The 22,673-nt window shown below is 35.8% G+C and overlaps 3 protein-coding genes and 1 pseudogene across 11 annotated transcripts in view; 2 read left to right on the top strand and 2 right to left on the bottom strand.

Moving 5' to 3' along the window:
- LOC109113829 (disks large-associated protein 2-like) overlaps window positions 1-7,020 on the bottom strand; it is a 116,355-nt gene extending 109,335 nt beyond the window's left edge. For 4 of the 6 annotated variants that reach the window (XM_042747166.1, XM_042747165.1, XM_042747168.1 and 1 more), the window contains exon 1: window positions 6,169-6,352. In XM_042747166.1, coding sequence (XP_042603100.1) covers window positions 6,169-6,337 — 169 coding nt within the window. In that variant the 5' untranslated portion in view covers window positions 6,338-6,352. Of the gene's footprint in view, window positions 1-6,168; window positions 6,353-6,710 lie in introns of those variants that run through there. The other 2 variants (XM_042747167.1, XM_042747171.1) reach the window with 2 other exon arrangements.
- A 1,588-nt stretch (window positions 7,021-8,608) lies between these two features.
- Window positions 8,609-11,186, bottom strand: LOC109047312 (protein C10-like). Of its 3 annotated transcripts, none has more exons than XM_042746778.1 (4): window positions 11,082-11,186; window positions 9,571-9,659; window positions 9,311-9,487; window positions 8,609-9,238 (listed from the first exon to the last, which is right to left on the bottom strand). In XM_042746778.1, exons 2-4 carry the CDS (start codon window positions 9,620-9,622, stop codon window positions 9,099-9,101), a joined length of 369 nt encoding a protein of 122 aa, XP_042602712.1. In that variant the 5' UTR covers window positions 9,623-9,659; window positions 11,082-11,186; the 3' UTR covers window positions 8,609-9,098. The 3 variants fall into 3 exon arrangements, with proteins under 3 accessions (XP_042602712.1, XP_042602714.1, XP_042602713.1); XM_042746780.1 differs by having other exon boundaries at window positions 11,103-11,121; XM_042746779.1 differs by having other exon boundaries at window positions 10,985-11,121.
- A 27-nt stretch (window positions 11,187-11,213) lies between these two features.
- Window positions 11,214-12,777, top strand: LOC109047314 (SAYSvFN domain-containing protein 1-like). Of its 2 annotated transcripts, none has more exons than XM_042746777.1 (3): window positions 11,214-11,642; window positions 11,735-11,915; window positions 12,014-12,777. In XM_042746777.1, exons 2-3 carry the CDS (start codon window positions 11,751-11,753, stop codon window positions 12,329-12,331), a joined length of 483 nt encoding a protein of 160 aa, XP_042602711.1. In that variant the 5' UTR covers window positions 11,214-11,642; window positions 11,735-11,750; the 3' UTR covers window positions 12,332-12,777. The 2 variants fall into 2 exon arrangements, with proteins under 2 accessions (XP_042602711.1, XP_042602710.1); XM_042746776.1 differs by having other exon boundaries at window positions 11,215-11,662.
- A 572-nt stretch (window positions 12,778-13,349) lies between these two features.
- On the top strand, window positions 13,350-20,821 carry LOC109087652 (annotated as a pseudogene).
- Window positions 20,822-22,673: the final 1,852 nt, after the last annotated feature.

The following is a 22,673-nucleotide window of genomic DNA, read 5'->3' on the forward strand; positions in this document are numbered from 1 at the left end:
ACTGCAGTCAACGTTAACGTGTTAACGCATGCAATTAATTTTACAGTCCTTAATGCGTTAAAATAATTTAACGCAATTTTGATTCGCAAAAATTACTGAAGCACAAAAACTATAACATTTGTACTAGTGTTACTAAAATAACACTGGTGCAGCAAACCTCAAGCTTTTTTAAATTGCATTTTAAATCATAATAGCAATATATACAGTATACACCTTGTGGTTTAAATTCTACAGAAACCTAAAGAATTCGACAGGAATTCTACTGAAACCATAATTTTGCTATCAAAGATCTAAAAGCAATGATATTTACACCATTCTAAGTTTAGAATTTCTATATTTTTTCATAAGGTCTTTAAAGGGTAAAACAACAAATTTATTGATTTATAATGATATCAATAAATTTGTTGTTTTACCCTTTAAAGACCTCATAAAAAAATACAAAAATTCTAAACTTAATCTTTATTAAATATTGGTTGAAGCCTGTGATTGGCTGATCTCTGTGATTAAGGCCCCTCCCACTTATGTAGAGTGTGTCCAATGGAAGGTGCTGCACATGAAAATGACATATTATAAAAGGACTGTGAATTTACATCAGACAAAATGTACGATTCGCTACCCATGGTTTGGTACAAGCTGGTTTCGATGTCGTCCTGAGACTTTTTTGCTGTTTCAGACAGGTGTGATTTCTCAAGACGCCTATTTCAGTGATAACTGACAGGTAATAGGGACACAAGGCTGTTTTCACTCTGGTGCCTTTTAATTAATAGAAACTGAAAGTGGAGACAAAAAAAAAAAAAAAACAATGGAAAGAAGTGTATGTGGAGGGGGTCAGGAAATGTCACAAGCCAAATTCAAAGACAGGTCATCCACACAAAAATATCTCTACACATGCTGTACCCTGCAAATCACTTCTGTGACAGGAATGTTACTAATATTTTGTTGATTTCTCTGTTTCAATCAACTACCACGGTGCAAATCGCTGACCCTAATAATCATATATTAATATATTCTAAATGAAAACCACAACCATAGAACAGTGATTCAAACCAAACCATGAGGACTTTCCAGCAGTTACACCCCTAAATAACATTTAGGCTATATTTTGGACTACTATAGGCAATATATAGAAAATTCACAAAAAATATTCTCCATATTTTGTTTCAATATCAAAAATGGCATTATAGTTGGTATTTGATTAATTTATATTTTAATGAATCATAATGAATCTGTTTAATGAATTATGTACGTCAATTTAAAAAATGGTCATAGTCTCCATGTGGCAATTTTGATATTAAAATGTTTTAAATAATTAAATATAATATTTAATTGTGCTTATTTAATGGAAAACAAAGTGGGAAAACATGCCTTCTTCATTCTTAACTATATTTTTAATATGTTTTATTTTATGTAATTAAACATTTACTTGGCAACAGTCGCTGTTTAATCGAAATGACAGTTCATCTTATTGAAAAAAAAAATCTGAGCAAATACACTGAAACACTACTTTCAAACCGTTTTCACTCAGAAATTGCAAGTAAATTTTGCAAATAATTATAAAGAATTGACAAACAATGCATTAAGTAGAAAGACAAAATAATATTTTCTTGTAAACCATACTCCATTAATCTTTTCTTTTCAATCTGATATTTGTTTTATTGAAAAAAAAGGATATAATAAATGAAGAGATACATGGAAAATACTCGAAAAGCTGGAAAATAGTGTGATTTTAATTTGCTATATTGCCTAGCGCTAGTATGGACAGTATGGAGAGATGCCAAATATCAGTGTGCAGCACCATATGACCATTAGTTAGCCATTAATAGCACCTGACCGACCTCTGGAAGAAAGCCGAGAAATAACATAAGGAGGGACACCAAAACGTGACCAGTTTATTCTTATCCCAAAGGAGGAAACACTTTCTGCTGTTCATTATAAGCTACATCAGATTAACTGGAAAAAAAAATAAACTGTTGCAGTTAATATGTCAAATGTGAATTTTCCTGACCCTCTAAATAGCAGAAGAATAGCCAATGCTGGCTGAAAGTGCCAGAATCTGATTGGTTATGTAGCTCCGCCCCCTTTCAGTACTGCACTCGTTGTCTTCCATCAACGAACTGCACTGTTTGTATTTCCACAGGTTACGAATTTATGAATATACCACTCATTTTAAAAATTTCCCAGCCTACTGACATTCATGACATCAGCTTCGGACGTTACAATGCACATCTAATTCATCTTCAGATGAACACTGATGACTTCACCCAGTTTCAGTTTCAAAGATCACAGCATATTTTTCTTCCAAAGCCCATTGACCCGTGGCTCACAGGTATCCCCAGATGAAGATAACAGCTGCAGGGGTTCAGGAATCCCCCTCAAACCAGCGGTCTCACTGTCACCATGGGAACAGCTGAGAGATCCACTACAGGTGGCTCTTCATCCCTGAACCCATTTAGTCCAGCCAATTGAATCTCTTGAATTGCCTGACATGAGGCTTTTTAGGGCTGGCATTCACACTGAGCACCGAGCAATTTTGTTTGCTCCAGGGGAAGCCCAATGCTTTCTTCTCTGTCTCTCTCTGTATAAGGATATTGTACAAAAAAAACCCCAAAAGTATTAGTTTTCCTCAAATTGTTTAGTTGAAACCTTACATTTTAATTTAATATTAATCAAAAAATATTTATTTTCACAAAAGATCCATATTTATTGTAAAGACCATACACCAGCAATTAATGAGTGAAAATTGTTCCAACATCAAATGTTTTCACTGTATTTGGTTTTAGACAAACTGAACAAAACATGAAGAAAACATGTAAACCACGATTTTCTATTAGACCAATACAAAATGCCCTTTAAATAAATAACCCCAGTTCACCTTTTTCAGCACAGGATCTGAAACTAAATGTAATAATCTATCTTTTCAACTAAGACAAATTTCTAATTTCTAGGTGTCTTCTTTTCTGTGCTCAAAAAAAAAAAAAAAAAAACTTTATTCAACAATTCGTCTCCTCCACATCAACCTAGCGCCATTTTGGAGAGCATCCACTGAATGCAAATAGCGTATGCTGTTCTGTGTCAGCTGTGCCACGCGGATCTCCTTGCTAAGTTTCTGGACGTTGATCGTGTAAGGACCCTTGCTGTCTACAGAGAGTCAGAGAGCTCTCAGATTCCATCAAAAATATCTTAATTTGTGTTCTGAAGATGAACGTAGGTCTTACGGGTTTGGAACGACATGAGGGTGAGTAATTAATGACAGAATTTTCATTTTTGGGTGAACTATCCCTTAAACACAATGCCCAAAATTAGATATCACATAAAACATTCGCAAATATGGTGTGTAATGACATCAGTGTGCTTTTCAGTTCAGTTATTCAATCATATGGTCTGTTAAGGCAAAATCATGTGACTTTTTGATGCACATCAAGACATTACTTAAATGGGTTTACAGCATATTTTATGCATAAGTTTTCTCATCAGATAAAAAAAAAAAAATCCTCAGACCCAGTTGAGAGCAAGGGTTTTTTTTTTTTTTTTTATGCACATTTTTAGAATCCATGCACATCTTGGCATTTCCATCCAGCATTTTTTTATGCAATATCCCAAAATTGTATATGCTATATCCCAAACCAACAACAGCAGTTCTATAGAATAGAATAGAATAGAATAGAATAGAATAGAATAGAATAAAGGAATTGTCTCCCTCTGGTGGCACGATGAAACCTTATTCAGAACAGTGTGTCACGTGATATTTACACAAATCCATCCATATACAAAGTTCTAATGTATCTTGAGAAAGCACTGGATACTGCCAATTTTGCTTCATATGCATAATTCTTTTTATCCTATCACAGAGTCACTGGAATTTGGGACTCTCCACTGCCCATCAAAATGAATTGTGTCGCAGCTAAACGTTTTCCCTGTCGTGTAGTTCCCTCACTGGTGTCCCATCCTGCTTATCTTTCTGTCTGAGAAAAGTTTCTTCACCTACAAGAGTCCTGTGCTAACTGAGCAACTTCCATTGAGATGACTGAGACCAGTCACAACCCAAAATATCTGAAATCGGCGCCATCTAGTGACAATAACAAACTGTCACAATCTTGCCTGACGAAGACATGCCTGAGAAATGTGAAAACAATTCAAGAATGAAACCAAACCAGATGAGTTTGCAAAATTATGACACAGCTCTGTTCTTTTCTGTCTGGCACTAAACTAAATTTGTTTAACAGCATGGTTTTAATGAGACAGTGAGGCAGATGTGGATTTGAAATGTCCTTAGAGACAATCAGCATTAACATGAGCTGTCAGCCGTGACCTCGGGAAAACGCTGAGCCATGATGAATGAATTAAAAAAGGTGAACTGTCTCATTCTGAGATATTCTCTGCACTCCTCTTCATGAATGAACTGATTAAAGCGTGCTATTAGAAATCAGTCCGAATGCTTTCACGGAGGATTGTTGCTGGATCTGCTTTATGAATACTGATGGTTACACCGCTGAATACATAATCAGCATCAGATACTGGTTCCAACAAACAGATCTGAGCATGTTCAGGATAACCTCCAATGACATCAGCCTCCCTCGTCTCCATAGAAACAGCAGCAGGGCTCTCAAAATATTCACTGGTACACTGAAGTAAACTATAGCCATGCAGGACACTGTGGGCTGATACACAGTCAGCTGGACAGCTTGCCATCAATCATGTGGGCTTAAGAATGTAGAAAATTGCATACAGTGGTTCATCAGCAACCTTGAGGGTGTTTGAACCCTCACAGAGAGGGGTAAGTTAACACGGGCCATCCCAAGAGCTGATAGAAGATGTGCCTTTATATTCAAAAGAGCAAAGCAGATCCAAAAAGCATATACATCCAATATGTATTGAAGAATGTATTTGCAAGCACTGTACGAATGCATCAGAAAGTCCAGTTTGATGTTTCTGATGTAACACAAATCATGCATAAGTTCACAATGGACAAAAGACATTCACTTCCAAACACAAGACAATCATCACAGTTGAACTTTATAATGATAATTAAGTAAATGGCATGGAAAAGGAATAGGAACACTACAGGAAAAACAAAACGATTTCCCTCTGAGTGATTCTGTGGTGGATTTTCAAAGTAAGTTTAAACTAATTCAACACAAAATAAATTTAAAGGAGGAGTTCACCCAAACATTCAAATTCTGCAGTCATTTCTTCATCTTCGTGTCTTAATTAAGTCTACTGAAGCTGGTCATGTGACTTTTTTTTTAAACACAAAAAGCTGTTCAAAAGTTTGATATCTGTAAGTTGTTTAATTATTTTTTTAAACATATAAAGTTGATTATGCTCACCTGGAATAAAACCCCAGTAATATTCCAAAATATTATTATAATTTTTAAAAAAAATCCCCATTTGAATGATCTGATTTTAATTTAGTGATGCAAAACTGAATTTTCAGCATCATTACTCCATTCTTCAGTGTGACATGGTGCTTCAGAAATCATTCTATGCTGATCTGGTACAAATAATGAAAAAAAAATGAAAAAAAGCCTATTAAAATCGATGTTGCAAAAGTTGTGCTGTTTAGTGCAAGTTGTACTATTTTTACTGAAATCTTGATTTGTTTCAGGATTCTTTAATGAATACAGAATTTAAAGGAACATCTTTATCTGAAACATCATGACTTCCACTTTTACTGACTTTCACTTTTGACCATCTAATGGATTACAGCTGAATAAAATGATTAAGTGATTTTTTTTTAAGAAAACACACACACACACACACACACACACACACACACACACACACACACACACACACACACACACACATATATATATATATATATACTTTCATGTAACTGTTGAACAATACTGTATTTACCACAGATTGTTTAAGCTGTTATTTTGCACCAGTTGTATGGAATACTTTTGTTTTCGTTTTCGTTTTGGAGCTTCACTTTGTCACCATCCACTTTGAGTGTATGAACAAAAACCTTCTTCAAAACCCTTCCTTTTGTGTTCCACATAAGAAAGTATTTCATACAGGTTTAGAACAGCGGGTGAGTAAATTATGAAATAATTTTCATTTTTGTGGTGAACTATCCCTTTAAATCCACAAATCACTGCAAATCTCTCTTAGTCTGGAGTTAAGACGGGGGAAAGACCCTAAATATCCCATCCTGTCTCTTACCTGGACTCTTGTCAAGGAAAAGGCAGCAATGTGTCTGCAGTATCCATGGTAACACCTGTGGCAGATGGAGAAATGAAGATGGAAATAGTACAATGGAGTAAATTTCACACACAGAGAACGAGACAATCGGTGAATGGAGGGAAGAGGATGAAGAGATGAGATAAACCATTTCCCTGAGACAGGGGCCATGCTAACTCAAGTTAACGGAGAGGGGGGAAAAATCACATGCATCTCCAAAATCCACAGTTTACTCCTTAACCCTCTGCATACAAATAAATACTATCTGCACTTATTCTGGTAAAATCACACAAAGCCTATGTGAGAAGCACATGACGTCATCACTGTTAAGCACTGGCAACAGCAGGTGGGTTAAAACATTAATTAAGACTAGTTATGACATCAGCAGAAACGTCTGTAGTCTTTGGAATGGCACGTGAATCATTTCCATAATCTAATAAGTTAAACGGTCTTGGCTATAGGTTATTGATGATTAGAAGACTATTACAGCACTATTTTATTTCCATCAACGCCAGCTGCAATACCTTTTTCAGAGCTGACATTCTCCAGAGGCTCGTAGCATCGCTTCAGTCCTTGATGTGAATGCGGATGGTGTTTGTAAGCACACAGGACCGGGCAGGTGTGTATCAGCAGCCCATGGTTTTAATACACACACATGTGTTCAGCTGCAGCGCGCTCGCATCAGCAGAAACCCCGCAGACCCTCCGCATGATGCGCTGGACGCTCCTGCAACGCACTGCTGCTTCTCTTACCACATAGACTGCCTTATCACAGCCGTTTTCTTCATCTGATTAAAGAAACTTAAATTAAGCTTGCAAAGACAGAAAGTGGCCATGGTGGAGAGACATTCAAATAAAGCGTCATTGCAATAAATAACTTGACAACTTTTGAGGCGCTGCGTCCACGAGGGGGAGCCATAGATAGATAGATAGATAGATAGATAGATAGATAGATAGATAGATAGATAGATAGATAGATAAAGTAAAGATCTTGTTCCGTGAAGATATTTTGTAAATTTCCTACTTTAAATATATTAAAACTTAATTTTTAATTTGTAATATGCATTGCTAAGGACTTAATTTGCACAACTTTAAAGACGATTTTCTCGATATTTAGATTTCTTTGCACCCTCAGATTTTCAAATAGTTGTGTCTCAGCCAAATATTGTCCGATCCTAACAAACATCAATGCAAAGCTTATTTATTCAGCTTTCAGATGATGTATAAATCTCAATTTCAAAAACTTGACCCCTGTTACTGGTTTTGTGGTCCAGGGTCACATATACATGTCAGCACTTCTAGCATCAGGTCGTCTGCAGATGTCCATTCTATCCTGGGAGTAGTTGCTCACCTTACTGAGGCCTAGTCCTGCAAACACAGATCCCAACACACACATAGAGAGAATATGCAATTTCTTTAAGGTTGAGTGGCTCAGACTCAGGTACATTACAAAACATACAAATAATGAGTGCAGTTTCTTAGAGAGAGAGAGAGAGAGAAGTTCAGACAATATTAAACATTATTCTTTAATATCCAGGGATGGAGAACAGGGATAGGTAAATGTGTGCTATGAGCAGGGGCGTTGCACAAGATCCCGGGCCCTATGCATAGGCAGTCCTGATGTAATTGATTGAATGATGTTGACTTGTTAGTTTAAGTTAGTTTAGACTCCCTAACCCCGGGGTGCTCAACAGAAAGCTTTTTGTCACAGAACGAGGCAGACAATATAATCTGCATTAAAAGGCTATGTCAGATTATAAATATACTTTATTATTATGAAAATAACAGAGATGGCTTGAAGAACACATATAAACCCTATATTGTCGCGTCTTCGTGTTTCATGTTTGATCAGTTCAAGCTAGTCCTCTGGCGTCCAGTATGTATGAAACAAATTACATGTGTTTAGTGCTCAGTGATGTGCACTTTCAAATATGAAAAGTAACTTATTTCTCAAAAAATGTATGAACAATATTTGCTCAAGAATGTTGAGTTTTAGTATTTTGAGTTTGTTCAATACTCTTGAGTATGAATGCATTTTCTTGTTTGCATCAATATAGCAAAATAAACTTTTAATCCAATGTTTTGTTAATTTTACTTTTTTTATTTTATTTTCATGTTCTTTTTAAATAGGACAAGCAAGACTTTGACTTGCATTTCTAAATCAGTAAAACTGCAAACATTGTCTTCAATAAAGTCTGATGATTTGCAAATTGTAATTTATGGCCCTTCACATTTTAAATGTGGCCCACTTGGCCTCTGAACTTTTGAGCCCAATCAGGCCATGAAAAATGCAGTTTACATAAATTACCGGCCTTAATGCTGTTTGTATGTTTTGGTGGACTAAGACAAAAAAACTAAAATACTGAGAAAGACATGAATAGAAGCAGTCATTTCATGATAACAAACACCTTTCCATTACATAATAATAATTATAAAAAAAATTCTTTATTGGTGAACAGTGTTTATGTGACACTAATCAGTTTTTCATACAGTAGTGATCACAAGAACAATGTCACAGGTTATCATTTATGACGATATGACCAAATGAGACAATAATCAATACCAAACTGTATGAAAAGCTTTAAAAACAAACAAAAGGCATCAACAATTTAGTGTTACGCTTGATAAATATGCACATTCGACAAGGCAAAATGAATAAGAATACAAAAAATAAATATGTGAGCGAGACCATGGTTTAAATACTAATTTTGCTTACAAAAAATGGGAATGTATAAGTTCAACAATAACTTGTTTTCTTTTTATTCAAATATTTTTCTGTGGTGCAATTTGTACTTCATCCCAGTTTAAATCACCCTTGAAAGAAGAGTTAAAACAGGAAGTTTTTGCACTAGACAATTTTTATAGTTGAACCGGTTTTGAACTTGATGAACTGAGAGTTTGTGAGAGTTTGTTCTATGAGGTTGGGATGCCACTGCCAATGGGAGGAGTGGAGAGAGGTGGCAGTAGCAGACTCTTGAGTTTCAGTGACATGGCCGCGATCTCTGGGTCCTGAGTTTCATACATCTTCACCAGCCGGGCGAATTTGAGAACTCCTGAAAGGCAAAAGGCAGCAGTTGAAATGACAGCATTTGGTTGTGTTTGCATGTTTGCACATTTAATCTCACCTTCTCCTTCATTGTTGAAGCCGTATGCTTTGATGACTTCCTGTTGGATCTGAGTGGCCACAGGAAGCACAAGCTGCAGCATCTTGCCCATGTCGTTGCAGGCGCTTTCTCTGGCTTCCTCCATGCGTGCTGCGTTCTCAGGCACGGAGAAGGCCTGGATCACCTCAGTAAGAACAACTGCAATGGACGGGACAACAGTCTGGCTGAGTCTAAGTCATGCCATGACCCCTGAGCATATGATTAAAGGACTGACCTCTCACCTCTCGCCTGCTCTACGGTGAGCGTGGGCTGCTGTGCTGGGGCAGAGGCCATGCTGGCTCACTCCGCAGGGGAGATTCACTGCCGATATCTGCAAAGGCATTTTTGAGGAATTAAACTCTGCTGCAGCATGTTATAGGATGATTTATGCATACACTAATCAATGAAGAGCACTGCATAAGCTTTCTTTCTGACAGAACACATTTTCTATACCATCATTATGGGTTTCAAAACATACTATAATCATAAAAACTCATAAACAAATGAAGAAAACAAAAAGTCATCATCATTGATATTGTGTTGTCTATCTGTATTTTTGTTTTCATTGTCATATAAACAATAGGGAGACCAAAAGTTTGCATTTTTGTCAGGAACAGTCCCGTTTTTTGGTGTCCTGTCCCTAGAAATGTCCCCATTTTTCAGCATGTTCAAAGCAGCCTACAAATGCATGCCAAAAAAAAAAAAAAAACCTCGACCAATAAAGAGACACTGTTATCGGATTCAAAGGTAGTCACGTACTGACTATGTGTGTTAAATTAACGTAGGACTATTTGTATGAATAAGATAATATTGTGCAGGATTCTTTAGCACACAATTTTAAATATCCCCAAAAGTTGGGCAAACATCACAAACCAGTTATTTTCACACAGGTGTTAACTATATCATATGCTGAAAGTACACAGAGATATGAATACAAATATGAATGAAACAATTAGACAGTTACATTTGCTGAAAATCACACAGTTTGTGCTAAAAAAAAATAGCTTAAATGCGAAATAATAAGCATAATTAGAGAGAGTAATGATCAATTTCAAAAGCACAAACGAAACATTTGAAAAATTTAAAAGCTTTAATATCTATATACATATGTTTGTGAAAACATTAAAAACAGTCTCATTTGTCATATCTTCTCACATTTGATTTATTTTTGTAATGTGCTTTTGTAAAATCAAGAAAGTGTAATAATATAACATTTTGACCTGTTTTTATTATCTGCAGTGTTGGTTATTAAATATTTGTCAAAGTGTGATTTTTCAATAAATCAAAATGTGAACTGCAATTAATAAAAGTTAATGGAGCCTACTTTAACAATTAAAAAACGTATGGTCCCCGTTTTTTAGTCAGATAATTATTAAGTAAGATTATATTATGATATATAATAACATTCCCCGGTTTACATTTAAGAAATCTGATCAATTAATAATAATAATAATAATAATAAAAGCACATCAACACTTTGGTTATACGCAATACCCAATAAATAATACTTAAAAATAATGAATAAAAGGCTGCACTGATTCCTTGCATAGATTATTCTACATGTAATATTGATATGTGCTATTGTTGTTGTTATGAGGAATTAAAGCTATGCTGGGTCCAGCTGTCATCTATCAATGTAACGTTAGTTCCGCTTACCGCAAAATCACCGACGGATCATTCTCTCTGAGTTTCAAATGTTAATATATTATTATTTTATACCTAAGTAATATTTTACACATTTCTTTGCACTTACATCGATGATGCCAGGACCTACCCACAGCCTCTCTTGTGACGCGGCTCCCGCGCACTTCCGGTGGGTACAGCCATAAACGTGTCCGTGTGCAACAACAACTAATGTTACCATAGCGATAAGATGAACTGCAATGGACCCTTCAAGGCATACAAAAAAATAGCGAGGCTTGGCGACCAGAAATTTCTCTAATTTAATCTCTTTACTGTGTATTTTAAGTCAAATCACTGTTCGCGTTTCTTTGCTGAAATGTGTCACGTGATAACAGTTTCTTTTCACAGCGCTAGTCAGTCTGGACCAATAACAGTGATCTGCAATCGCTAGAGATCACGTGCTCGTTGCTTTTACAGAGATTGATGCGCACTTACCGTTTCGTTTATGTCTTGTATTATTAACTGGAATTAATAAACTTAAATGAATATACGTTTTAAATGTGATGATGTTTTCACTGAGACAAAAAACCGTCCGAAAATTGGCTTTTGAGCCACCGCGCGCCCCCTGGAGGAACCAGTCTTTCAGTGTAATCACAAACAGACAGTCACAGACAGAAGCGCTTGCTGACCAGTGAGTGATACGGAAGTCTGGTAAATATTGACACGTGAACGTAGTAGCGATTTCAACGCAGATGAATTAATGTATTTTTCCTGTGTTTACAGTTTTCAGGTGTGAAATATGGAGTGTAAGCTGGCTGAGTTCAGAGCACGCAAGAAAGCCCAGAAACCTGCTGATCGTGTGATCCAGAGAGAAACGAAAGCATTAAGCGATGGTTCTCCAGCAGTGTGTCCTGACACCCCAGAACAGAAGCCCAACACCTGCCCTCAGAGTCCACACACTCAGGTATGAGAACTGCTCTGAAGAACACGGGCGATAACAAAATGACATATAAACCTGCAAATTAAACCTAAACCTGATCCAGTATTTCCCTGTCACTTTAGGATCACAGTCATTATTTGTTGAATACTACATGTGTTCGTTGGCTTCAGCGAGTGGCCCTCGCCCATCTGACCCTGATTAAAGTGCTGCTGTGGCTCGTGCTGCTGGGGCTTTTTTCAGAACTTGAGTTCGGCCTGCCATTTTTTATTATATCGTTATTCTACTGGCTCTATGAGGGCCTTCGAAGCCCAAAAGCCCGACAACCTGGAGAAATGAGTGCGTACTCCGTGTTTAATCCAGACTGTCAGCCCATCCTGGGAACTTTAACAGCCGAACAGCTGGAAGGAGAGATGGGATACAGGCCAGTGGCCAACGGGTGAACGTGTGTGTGGAATGTAGATCTGTGAAGTGCACTTGGAAAACTTGTTTGCATTATATTAATGTGTCTTAGTAATGATCAGTTTACCTGTATTCACATGAAACAAAATTCTTTATTTTGTTGATATAAAGATGTACACCTCCTTCTGAGTTTGAATAAATCATTTACAGTTTAATCTATCCAACAAATAAAGATATGTCACATATTTTTAGTCAACACTCTTATCCAAATTAATTCATGGACTGGACTTCCTCGAGGAAGGATTCTCGGATTCAAAAAACATACTTTACTAATTAAAGTTCAGAGATAAGACAAAGGTCCTCATGTTGCTCCCAGTTAGCTGGACTATCACTAAAACTTTGTACTGTAATCAACTGAATCCCTCTTTCTGTAAACATTGCATTTATTGAAATTATTTTCTATTAAAGGATTGACGGTTGCATGTGACTGCATGATTTCAGATTTATTTTATGCTCTTTGTCTTAAATCGGTTTAGTAATTTGTCAGAAATCACAAATAGGCGTACACTGATAGTTTACATCACTAAAATAACGATAAGGGCCTAATTGTACACACCTTTGGGGGGCACTTATGATTTACTGAAATGTCTCTTAAGTAAAATAAAGTACAAAGTCTGATTTTTGTCATATATTACTGTGAAAAAAAGTATGGTTTTTGTCTTATATTTGTGTGTGTTAGTAGTATAAAAGTAATAAGATTTTTTGTTTTTGTTTTTTTTTGTTGGAAGAAAAAGGAAGATTGATAAAGCTAATTGCAAGACCGACGTGACTCAGAATTCAGAGAAAAGGTCAGAAATGAGAGAATTAATTCTGAAGTCACAATAATTCTGACGTTTTTGTAAGAAAACAGACCTTCGGGATATAAACAGTCTATGGATGTAAACCATAAAAAACTATCAACTTTCAGTAAAGTTTAGCTGTGATTGAAGTAATTCACCCCTTAAAACAGAAAATCCTGCCATAATATACATGAAGGCTATCTTCACTGAATTTTGGGTGAACACAACACAACGGGCACTAAGACTCTGCGAGACCAGAACCACGACGCGACGCTTCGTGACGCCTTCCTGCGCCGCGGTGCTGCTGTCCGACAGGAGTCCGCGCAGAGGACCGCTGCGTCTCCCGCTGGACAGACTGCGATTAAAGTAAGACCTCAGCTAGATTCAACCGATAGTCAGTTACCTTGATATCATACCATGGTTAAAATGTTAAGTAGTGTGTGTTTTAAATAAATAAATGTGTCAGTGTGGTAACAAGGAGTATGAGAGTTGTGGGGACGAATGATGAATGATGTGGAAATGAGTGCCTTGGTTCCATTCTAATCGTTCTTCAGCAGGTCTCTTCAGACAGTATGAGTCCTCTGCCAGTTTTCAGAATTACTCATCAACCACACAGTTCATGATTGATTGAAGGTTGATGTGCTTTATCATTGTGTTTTGTGATCAAATAAATACCTGATTCATACTCTTATAATTGGAACAAAACGACCAAACAAACAAACAAAAAAGAAGAATTATGAATATTGATAATTCTTTACATTTAGTAATTCAGCAGACGCTTTTATGCAAAGCGACTTACAAATGATAAAAGATTATTGAATTAATATTTTCAAACGTTTAGAAAAAAAATCACCTACAGTCTTATCTCAAAACGTGTTTTACTTGTTTTTCCCTCAGTATGGGTCACCACTGTTAGACACAAAGATAATGTGTCAATTATTATACATATGAACAAATCTAGCATTAAAAATAAAAATAAAAATTGAGACTAGTTAGCAAGAAGTTCTTAAATCTACAATAAATTCTTTACAACTGACATCATGGCTGAGATGGAAAAAAAATATAAGCAAAAAAAAAAAAAAGTAATTAGTTAAAAATTTCAATATAATAATAATGTGATTAATACACACACACACACACACACACACATATATATATATATATAAATAGTGGTGTCAAACAATTAATCACATCCAAAATAAAAGTTTTTGTTTACATAATATGTTTGTGTACTGTGTATATGTATTAAGTATATATAAAAACATACACATACAGTATATATTTTGAAAATGTTTACATGTATATATTTATATTCATATAATGTATATTACATATAAATATATTTAATACATAAACATTATATATTTTTCTTAAATATATACATGTATTTGTATTTATATATACATAATAAATATACACAGTACACACACGTTCTTTTATTTTACAAAGCTTTTATTTTGGATGCGATTAATCATAATTGACACCACTATAATAAAAATATATAAAATCTAATTCGAGCCTGAGTCATTTTGTGCAAAACTGTTAAAATATGCCAAGGAAAATATTCAGGATGATTTAATAACAAATAAATGAATAAAATTTCATAAGCATCTGTTTTAATCTACACAACATCCACATGATATGTCACACAATGCATGATAATGTCAGTGTCATGATGGTGATAAAATAAAGAAAAAAATCACTGATACCAAAAAGACAGATCAGTAGTAAATCATTATTTCAAGTTTTACTTTGGCAAGAATCTCATTCCTCGTAATGATCAGAGAAGTGACTTGCATAACCATTGTCTTCGGACCTTTCCCCTGGTTCTTTGCAGAAGGCGTGTCTTTCAGTTTCAGCCGGTGTGATGGCAAGCAGCCCTGCAGTGTTGATGCGGCTGGTGGCTTCAGCCTACACCGTGGCCGAAAAGGCTGGAACTATTGTCCAAAAAGTGCTTCAAAGTGGAGAGCTGGGTATCGTTGAAAAGGTACGGCAAGTAGAGACATGTTCCCAACAAGGAGGATGATCTCACCACACTTGAGAAATCCTAAACTCTTAACTTCTATTAAGACCCTAAAATCTGATTGGTTGAACAAATATGTTGAAGATAACATTACTGTCAATTTAGTAATTAATTTAGCTGCTAAAATTGATATTTGTAGCCTGTGCTTCTTTTGGGCACAGACAGGAGCCAATGATCTACAGACTCTGGCTGACAGGCTTGCTCAGAAGAGTATATGTGCATCCCTGTCGAAGAGCTTCCCTAAAGTCACCATCATCGGGGAGGAGGTGTGTACATCCTGTATTATGAGGACGCTCAGCCTGTTTTGGCTCCAACCAGTGGAACATTATATTTTGATTGAGAATTTATTCTAATTGTGCAGGAATTACCAGCTGAGGATGTTGAAGAGGAGCTTTTAGAGACCGGGCACAACAGCCTGATTCTGCAGAAGTCTTGTCCGGATCAATATGCCAGCTTAAAGGAGGAAGAGGTAAAGAGGAAGAGGAAACAGAATATGGGCATAATGCTTGAAAAACTATAACTGTTTAATAAATATACTGTTTTTAAATTAACTTATTCTGAACCAGTTTTGAAAAGAATATCTAATAGAATATTAAAGTAACTCTATTTTGTATTTGACTAAAGTTTAATCTTTATTTTTAGCTGGTTGTGTGGGTTGATCCTCTTGATGGCACTAAAGAATATACAGAAGGTGAGCAGATAAATTTCTTCAGAGCTCTTCTTCTTCAGAGGTGCCATCAGAATCTGAGCCACCCTCTGTTCCTTTTGTTCCATGTTTGCGCACAAAGTCAGGCCTGCGTGAGTGGCAATCCTGACAAAACATTATGACATTCTCGTGATCAAACACAAGCCATTCATGACCCATCAGCCATTTGGCATTAAATTTTCTTTTCTTTGTTTCTCTGTGGATATCCTCATCCCCTACCTTGTTCCTCTTCTCGCCCCCAGAAATCTGTCCCAACCACCGTCGCATTTACCTATCTTTTTTCTTTAATAGATAACTCCCTCTTTCAGTCTATGCTCCTTCCTCTGTCTCCGTTCATTCTTCTTCCTTGTGTTTTCTGATGGACGCTCCGTTTGTTTCCATGGTTTCTCGCACTTGTTTCACTGCAAACTGCGTGGAGCCAATGGGCATATGAAACATCATTGCGTAGCTTTACTACACAGTGTTCATGGGAAATGTAGGAAGTGCTGCCAGGGGGATAAATGACCCAGAGCAGAGCCTCATGCATCACCGGCCAAACTGGCTAGTAAGTTTTTATTAACACCCGCCAAAATGAATTTTAACCCGCATTTGGTGGGTTGGTGGGTGTTAATTTAGAACCCTGATGGTAAGGGGCGTAACATTTCCGTCACACGCTTGAGGTATTCGGCCAATCACAACGCACTGGATAGCTAGCCAATCAGAGCACACCTCGCTTTTCAGAACGATGAGCTTTGTAAAAATCGATGTGTTTCAGAAAGGCGGGGCATAGAGGAGAAACAATAATGTACATTATGTGGAAAATAATGTGTTTTTTGAACCTTAAACAACGTAAACACACTTCATTACACCAAATACACAAAATAATGTTATTTTTAGCAACATTATATGACCCCTTTAAGTTTTAGTCTTGTCCAACTGAAGTTGTAAACATCATTGTGCAATAAAGTCACCATGGGCCGGTTGCACGAGCTGGACGTACATCCGGTTGTAAGACTAGGCTGGACGTAAAATGTGCTTTAAATCATGCGTAGAATTAATACCCGTAGCACCATCTTGGCGTAGTGCTACCTCTGAGACTAAATCTTATACCTATTTAAAGGTAGGTGTAAAGTGAAAAGTCATTATTAGTTTTTTAGACATTATTAATTATTAGTACATTATTAGTTTTTAGAATTAATTTCTGTTAATTAATTATTACTGCAGACGTGAACTGTAATGCCTATGGTCTTTTCGGCCAGGCTAAGCGATATTAATATATAGTAATTGACTTAATACATATATATTCTGTACAGCATGTAATTATGCAGTAAAAAATTACATATGATCTGGGATTATTAAAAGGAAACTGTACCATTCGACATCTTGCTTGGAAGGACAGTATAAATGCTTGGAAATATTTCACGTCTTTAAGTCTATTCATTATTTGCAAAGTGCCTGCCATCCAAAAATCACACTAAGTGCTTTGTTACTTTTAATCAGAAATAAAGTATCAGCTTTCAGATTTGGCTAATTTTATCACAAAATAAAAACTAACGTTGTAAATGTGGGTTTCCAGCCACAGAAAGACATCATAAAAACACGTGAACAATGTCATATAACATTTACCTTAGAAAAGGCATTCATTGCACATAAACTTAAAAAAAAATAACTAGAGAGAAGCATTGTATTACATTCATTATATTTTTCTTAACCCGTCGCCTTTATTTTTAATGTTTAAAGAAATCTTTCATGGGAATGTGCCGGGAGACTTCAGATATAAAAATGCGGACTTGTTAGGAAATATTTACTCAATGAAATAATGACGCGGTGGCTTCACTTGTAGTGATGTCTAGAGCAATTCAATTCTATTTTAGTAGTTGTAGCCATTGCAGCATCATAAAAATGTAAAATGAAATAAATTAAACACTTGAACAACAAAAATATAAATATTTTATTTGTTTACCTTTATGTCAGTGTGACCATTAACTGACACTAACCTGTATACATGCAAATGTATTGTTAAATTACTGAAATATTAACTTTTCCAGAAATATTTCAAGTAAATATTTCATGTCAACGGGGCTTGGCTGGCAAAAAACATTTGTAAATCGCTGCATTACATGAACAAACAATAATAATAATAATAATAATAATAATAAAAAAACATGATATTTACACACCCAAAGTCCTCCATGTTTGAATAATTGCAGAACTGACAATAACTGAGGGTTACTGGATATGATGAATACGTAGTGTTTCACGGCTATACATCACCATTGTTTAGAAACTTGCATAGTTATTTTGAAAACATGGTTTAATTGCTTTATGCCTCATTCACCCAAATTCAGAAGCATGGTTTGCAAATTTATTTACATGACCATTCTATATTATCAATTTAGTAATGGTATGACACAGTAGGATTTTTAGAAAGGATAATTTAAGATAAAAAGAAGAGTATGGGAAAATTAATAAATTTTGAGTTTACTGCCATTGTGTAAATAATATGTAATCATGTTATCCATTAAAAAGTTACTGTAATCTAATTATGACCTTTATAGTGTAATATACTCTAATTACAAGACCTTAATTTTTAAACCTAATTATGTAATCCATATTACATGTAAACAGTTACTATCCAGCACTGCCATCTAGTTAGGAGATAGTGTTGCGAGCATGTCCACTTCAGTGGCACAGTGAGGAATTTTTTATCATTTGCCTCTATGCCTCATTCTTCTCTCTCTCTCTAATTGACGTCCATTTGTCCAACACATCTGGTGCTGTCGCATGGTGATCTGCTCTTTCCTTCCTCCTATTTCTCTCTCTGCCTTTGCTCTCCTGTCTCTGCTGTAGCTGCAAGGGTTTTCTACAGCCCAGTTTACATACAGAAGGCAGAGCAGCCCTACAGAGCCCCTTACCGTACGGTGATCTAATGTTTTTCTTTTTGGGGCATGAGATGTCACTTTTGAAAGGTTGTAAAAGGTTGTAGTCAATCAAAAAGTGTTGTTAAGTTGGGCATTTACCATTTCTCAAAGCTGACCAGCAAAAAAGCTAAAAAAGTGGGTCTTGGTCCACTTGTTTGGTGTGTACCAAAGTTTTGATGATAGCATGCACTTTATCAAACGAACCACATTTTGAACCAGTTTGTTTAACTGAACAAATCTTACCATGTGTGAACACATCCTAAGGTCCAATCCATAGTGGGGTTAACAGTATTTTAATGCCAGAGCTGACTAATAAATACTTTGTATAATGTTGTTTGTGTGCCATTTTATTGCAGGGCTTTTGGATCATGTGACAGTGCTAATAGGCATTGCTTATCAAGACAGCTGGAGTCATCAATCAACCCTTCTACAACTACCAGGTCCAACCTGTTGATTGCTCACATATGCTACACTACATTTGGTAGAGGCTGGGATTGGTTGAACTCTTTTATTCTCTCTATTCATTCAGATGGGGGCAGGTGCTTCTTTGGGCAGAACGTTATGGGGAGTATTAGGTTTGGGCGCATTTGGGTTTCAGCTCCAGGAAGTCCCAGATGGGAAAAGAATCATCACTACTACACGGTCCCATAGCAATAAACTTGTTATTGACGCAGTGCAAGCCATGGAGCCTCATGATGTCATCCGAGTGGGAGGAGCTGGGAATAAAGTGAGTCACTAGCCTTTGATTTGATTGAGTTAGTATTGGTGTAGAAGTTGAACTAATTGCATCTTCATTCTTGGCCTGGTAGATCATCCAGCTGGTGGAGGGAAAGGCCTCTGCTTATGTGTTTGCCAGTCCAGGATGTAAAAAGTGGGACACATGTGCGCCTGAAGCCATTTTGCACGCAGTTGGAGGTGACATTAATTTTTTGCATATCCATTCTTGAAAATGTGCTTGATTTTTTAGGCTAAATTTATGTTCTTTTTGATGTACAGGCAAACTGACAGACATGCATGGTAATGCATACAGATATGATGCCAATGTGAAGCACATGAACTCTGCTGGAGTGCTGGCAACACTGAGGAATCATGAGTACTATTCAAGCAGAGTGCCACAGGCTGTCCTTCAGGCACTTCCTTCTGACTGAACCATTGCAGGATATGAAGTCATACTCTAAACCATTGTGCCTCAAAGCTGTGATATGTCCTTGTCATAAATTTTTAATTCATCTAAAAACAAAGATGGTTTTATTATTTCTTAATTTCATGCAACTTAAATGATTAAAAGTTCATTATTTACAGAGTACATTCAGAAAATGTTTTGATCCATTTCCAGTAGAGGACCAAATAAACCCTTTCTAAGGCTACGTCTCAATCAGCTCCCTTGTTCAGTAGTCAGGGCACTGATCAGGGAAATCCCACAATGCACTGCAAAAACTAGGGCGCATCAAAGGTCACTGTGCTCCCTTACAGGAAATAACAGCAAATTTCTGAAGCATAAAACATAAATCACACAAGTCAACTCAAATATAATGACCCGCTATAGAAGATTTGAAAAGACAAATCGTTTTTTTTTTCAATATAATTTGTATATTTCAACATAAATACACATTACTAGACAGGTAATGAACACATTTATAATTAATATTTGGCTGAAATGTTGTAAGAACATGTAACAGAACGATGTGTTTAAAGTGAATAAAAAATAGTATCAAAAAGAGATCGGCCCGTTCTGTTGTTTATTAATTCAAGTGGTGACGTTCTACTATGTTGTCCATTGACGCTATACGTAGTCATGTCACTGGAATTCGAGTGATCACTGTCCCAATGAGCAGTGAGTCAGGGAACTTACCAGTGACCGAATTCGTGGATATGATCAACTGATTCAGGAGCTAAGGAGCTGATTGAGACGCACCCTAAATGTTTTTATGCAGTTTTTTTTTTATTTTTTTATTCATAATAATATAACATACAGGTCATTTGAATCAAAATAGCCGTCAACATGTTAAACATTTGGATGTCTGTTTAAATGTTTGAAATAAAAAGTCAAAATATCTGTGAAATAATGTTCAGTCATCATTCAGCATAATGGATATATTTATGTCAACATTAAACAACATATTCTTATTTGTACTGTAAAATATATAAAAGGAAAATGTGATCATACTAAATTTTATTATATTTTAAATGATTGAAAACTTGCTGTCAAATGGGTAAAACCTAGTGGTTTGAATGATAGTGGTAAAGATTTAAAATGACAATGAACTGAGTTTTGGGGGGCTGCACTGTGATCCTTAAACAGTCTTTTAATGTCATCTAATGATTCTAATATGCCTGACAAGATTGTTTTGGTATATGAAATACTGTTTTACACTGAATGACATTTTAGTGGGTGTCTTCTGCACTGTAAAAAATTATGTGAATTTAACAGTAAAAGACTGTAAAAATGCTACAGTAAAAATGGTAAATTCCTCTACTGTATACGGTGAATAACTGTAAATTGACATTCCCAGAATTCCCTGCGTTACATTTCAAAATTGATGTTTTTTTTTTTTTAAATATAATTATGTTTCTTAGTTTTTTCTTATCAGTTTTGTATATTAGGGATGTGTGTTACACTTAATGTTGTTAAATGAATGTTTATTGCATTATGTCAGTTTCATGTGTGTTACCATGATGGTGTTTATTGTTTGTGTGAATGACACTGTGCACCTTATATATATGTTAATATTTAAAAGCTGCTTGTGATGGGCTTTGGTTCATCATGTGACTTTCTCATCACCACCTGCATTTGGTGGTTATTTGTGTTTTACAAAGGCACAAAACAGATTTCAGTACTTCCATAGGTTGGTATATTAACATTATATCAGTTATATCAGTTTTTTTTTTTTTTTTTTTTTTTACAGTGTGTCTGATTACATTTAAAATTATTCTTGTAATCATTGGAAATTTTGGAAAGACTGAACTATAACTATAATATATATATTTTTCATGTTAGGCCATTTGACAGTTTTGGATCACCAACCATAACCAAAGCATTACAACTGACAACAAAAGTGTGCTAATAATATGACACTGTTAAACCAGTTCAATAGAAAACAAGACCACGAATTGGATGGGAAATAATCTTTATTTAAAATAATAGATATTTTATTGAAATGTCCAAAAACGCTTGAAAATGTGCCATGAAAACAACATAAGTACTAATCATATTATTAATGCATGGTATGAAAAAGGCTTACCTGAGATGTTATGCTGTCAGAAGCGCCTTCCCATATTTGCCAAGCAGACCCGATGGCAGCTTGCAGACCATCTGTTCAGCAGTACCAAAACATGGAGACTTAAAGACATAGTTCACTCGAAAAATATTCTCATCATCATTCACTGACACCTCATGTTTTTTTCCAAATCCACATGTGGAACAAAGAATGTTAATGTTAACGAATGTACTGGCCAGTGTACTCCACATGAAGTAAATGAATGGAGATCCAGCCAGTCAAGCTCCAAAATGAAGAAAAGATAAATAAATAAGATTGTTAAAAACAACTTAATATGACCTACAATAGCCATATGTCCAAATTTAAGTCACTATTTACTTAGAATCTTAAGAGAATTGGTCACATCAATGACATGTCCAAATATGCCATATTTGAATTGATTGTGGACAGTCAATGAATAAATTAAATATAAATCTTCCTCAGAGCATGACTCCAAATGTGCAGTATGAGTAATTTATGGCTAAATAATTTCAAATAATTTACTTTTGTAACAGCCCAGATCCCCATTCACTTTCAACATGTGGAAACGAGAAGTCAGTACATTATTCCAAATTCCTCTTTTAGTGTTTCACATTAAGAAGTCAGTCACACAGGCTAGGAATGACATGAGAAAATAAGTAAATCATGTAAATTGTCA

The sequence above is a fragment of the Cyprinus carpio genome, chromosome B20 (genome assembly GCF_018340385.1).
Source record: "Cyprinus carpio isolate SPL01 chromosome B20, ASM1834038v1, whole genome shotgun sequence".
NCBI lineage: Eukaryota > Metazoa > Chordata > Actinopteri > Cypriniformes > Cyprinidae > Cyprinus > Cyprinus carpio.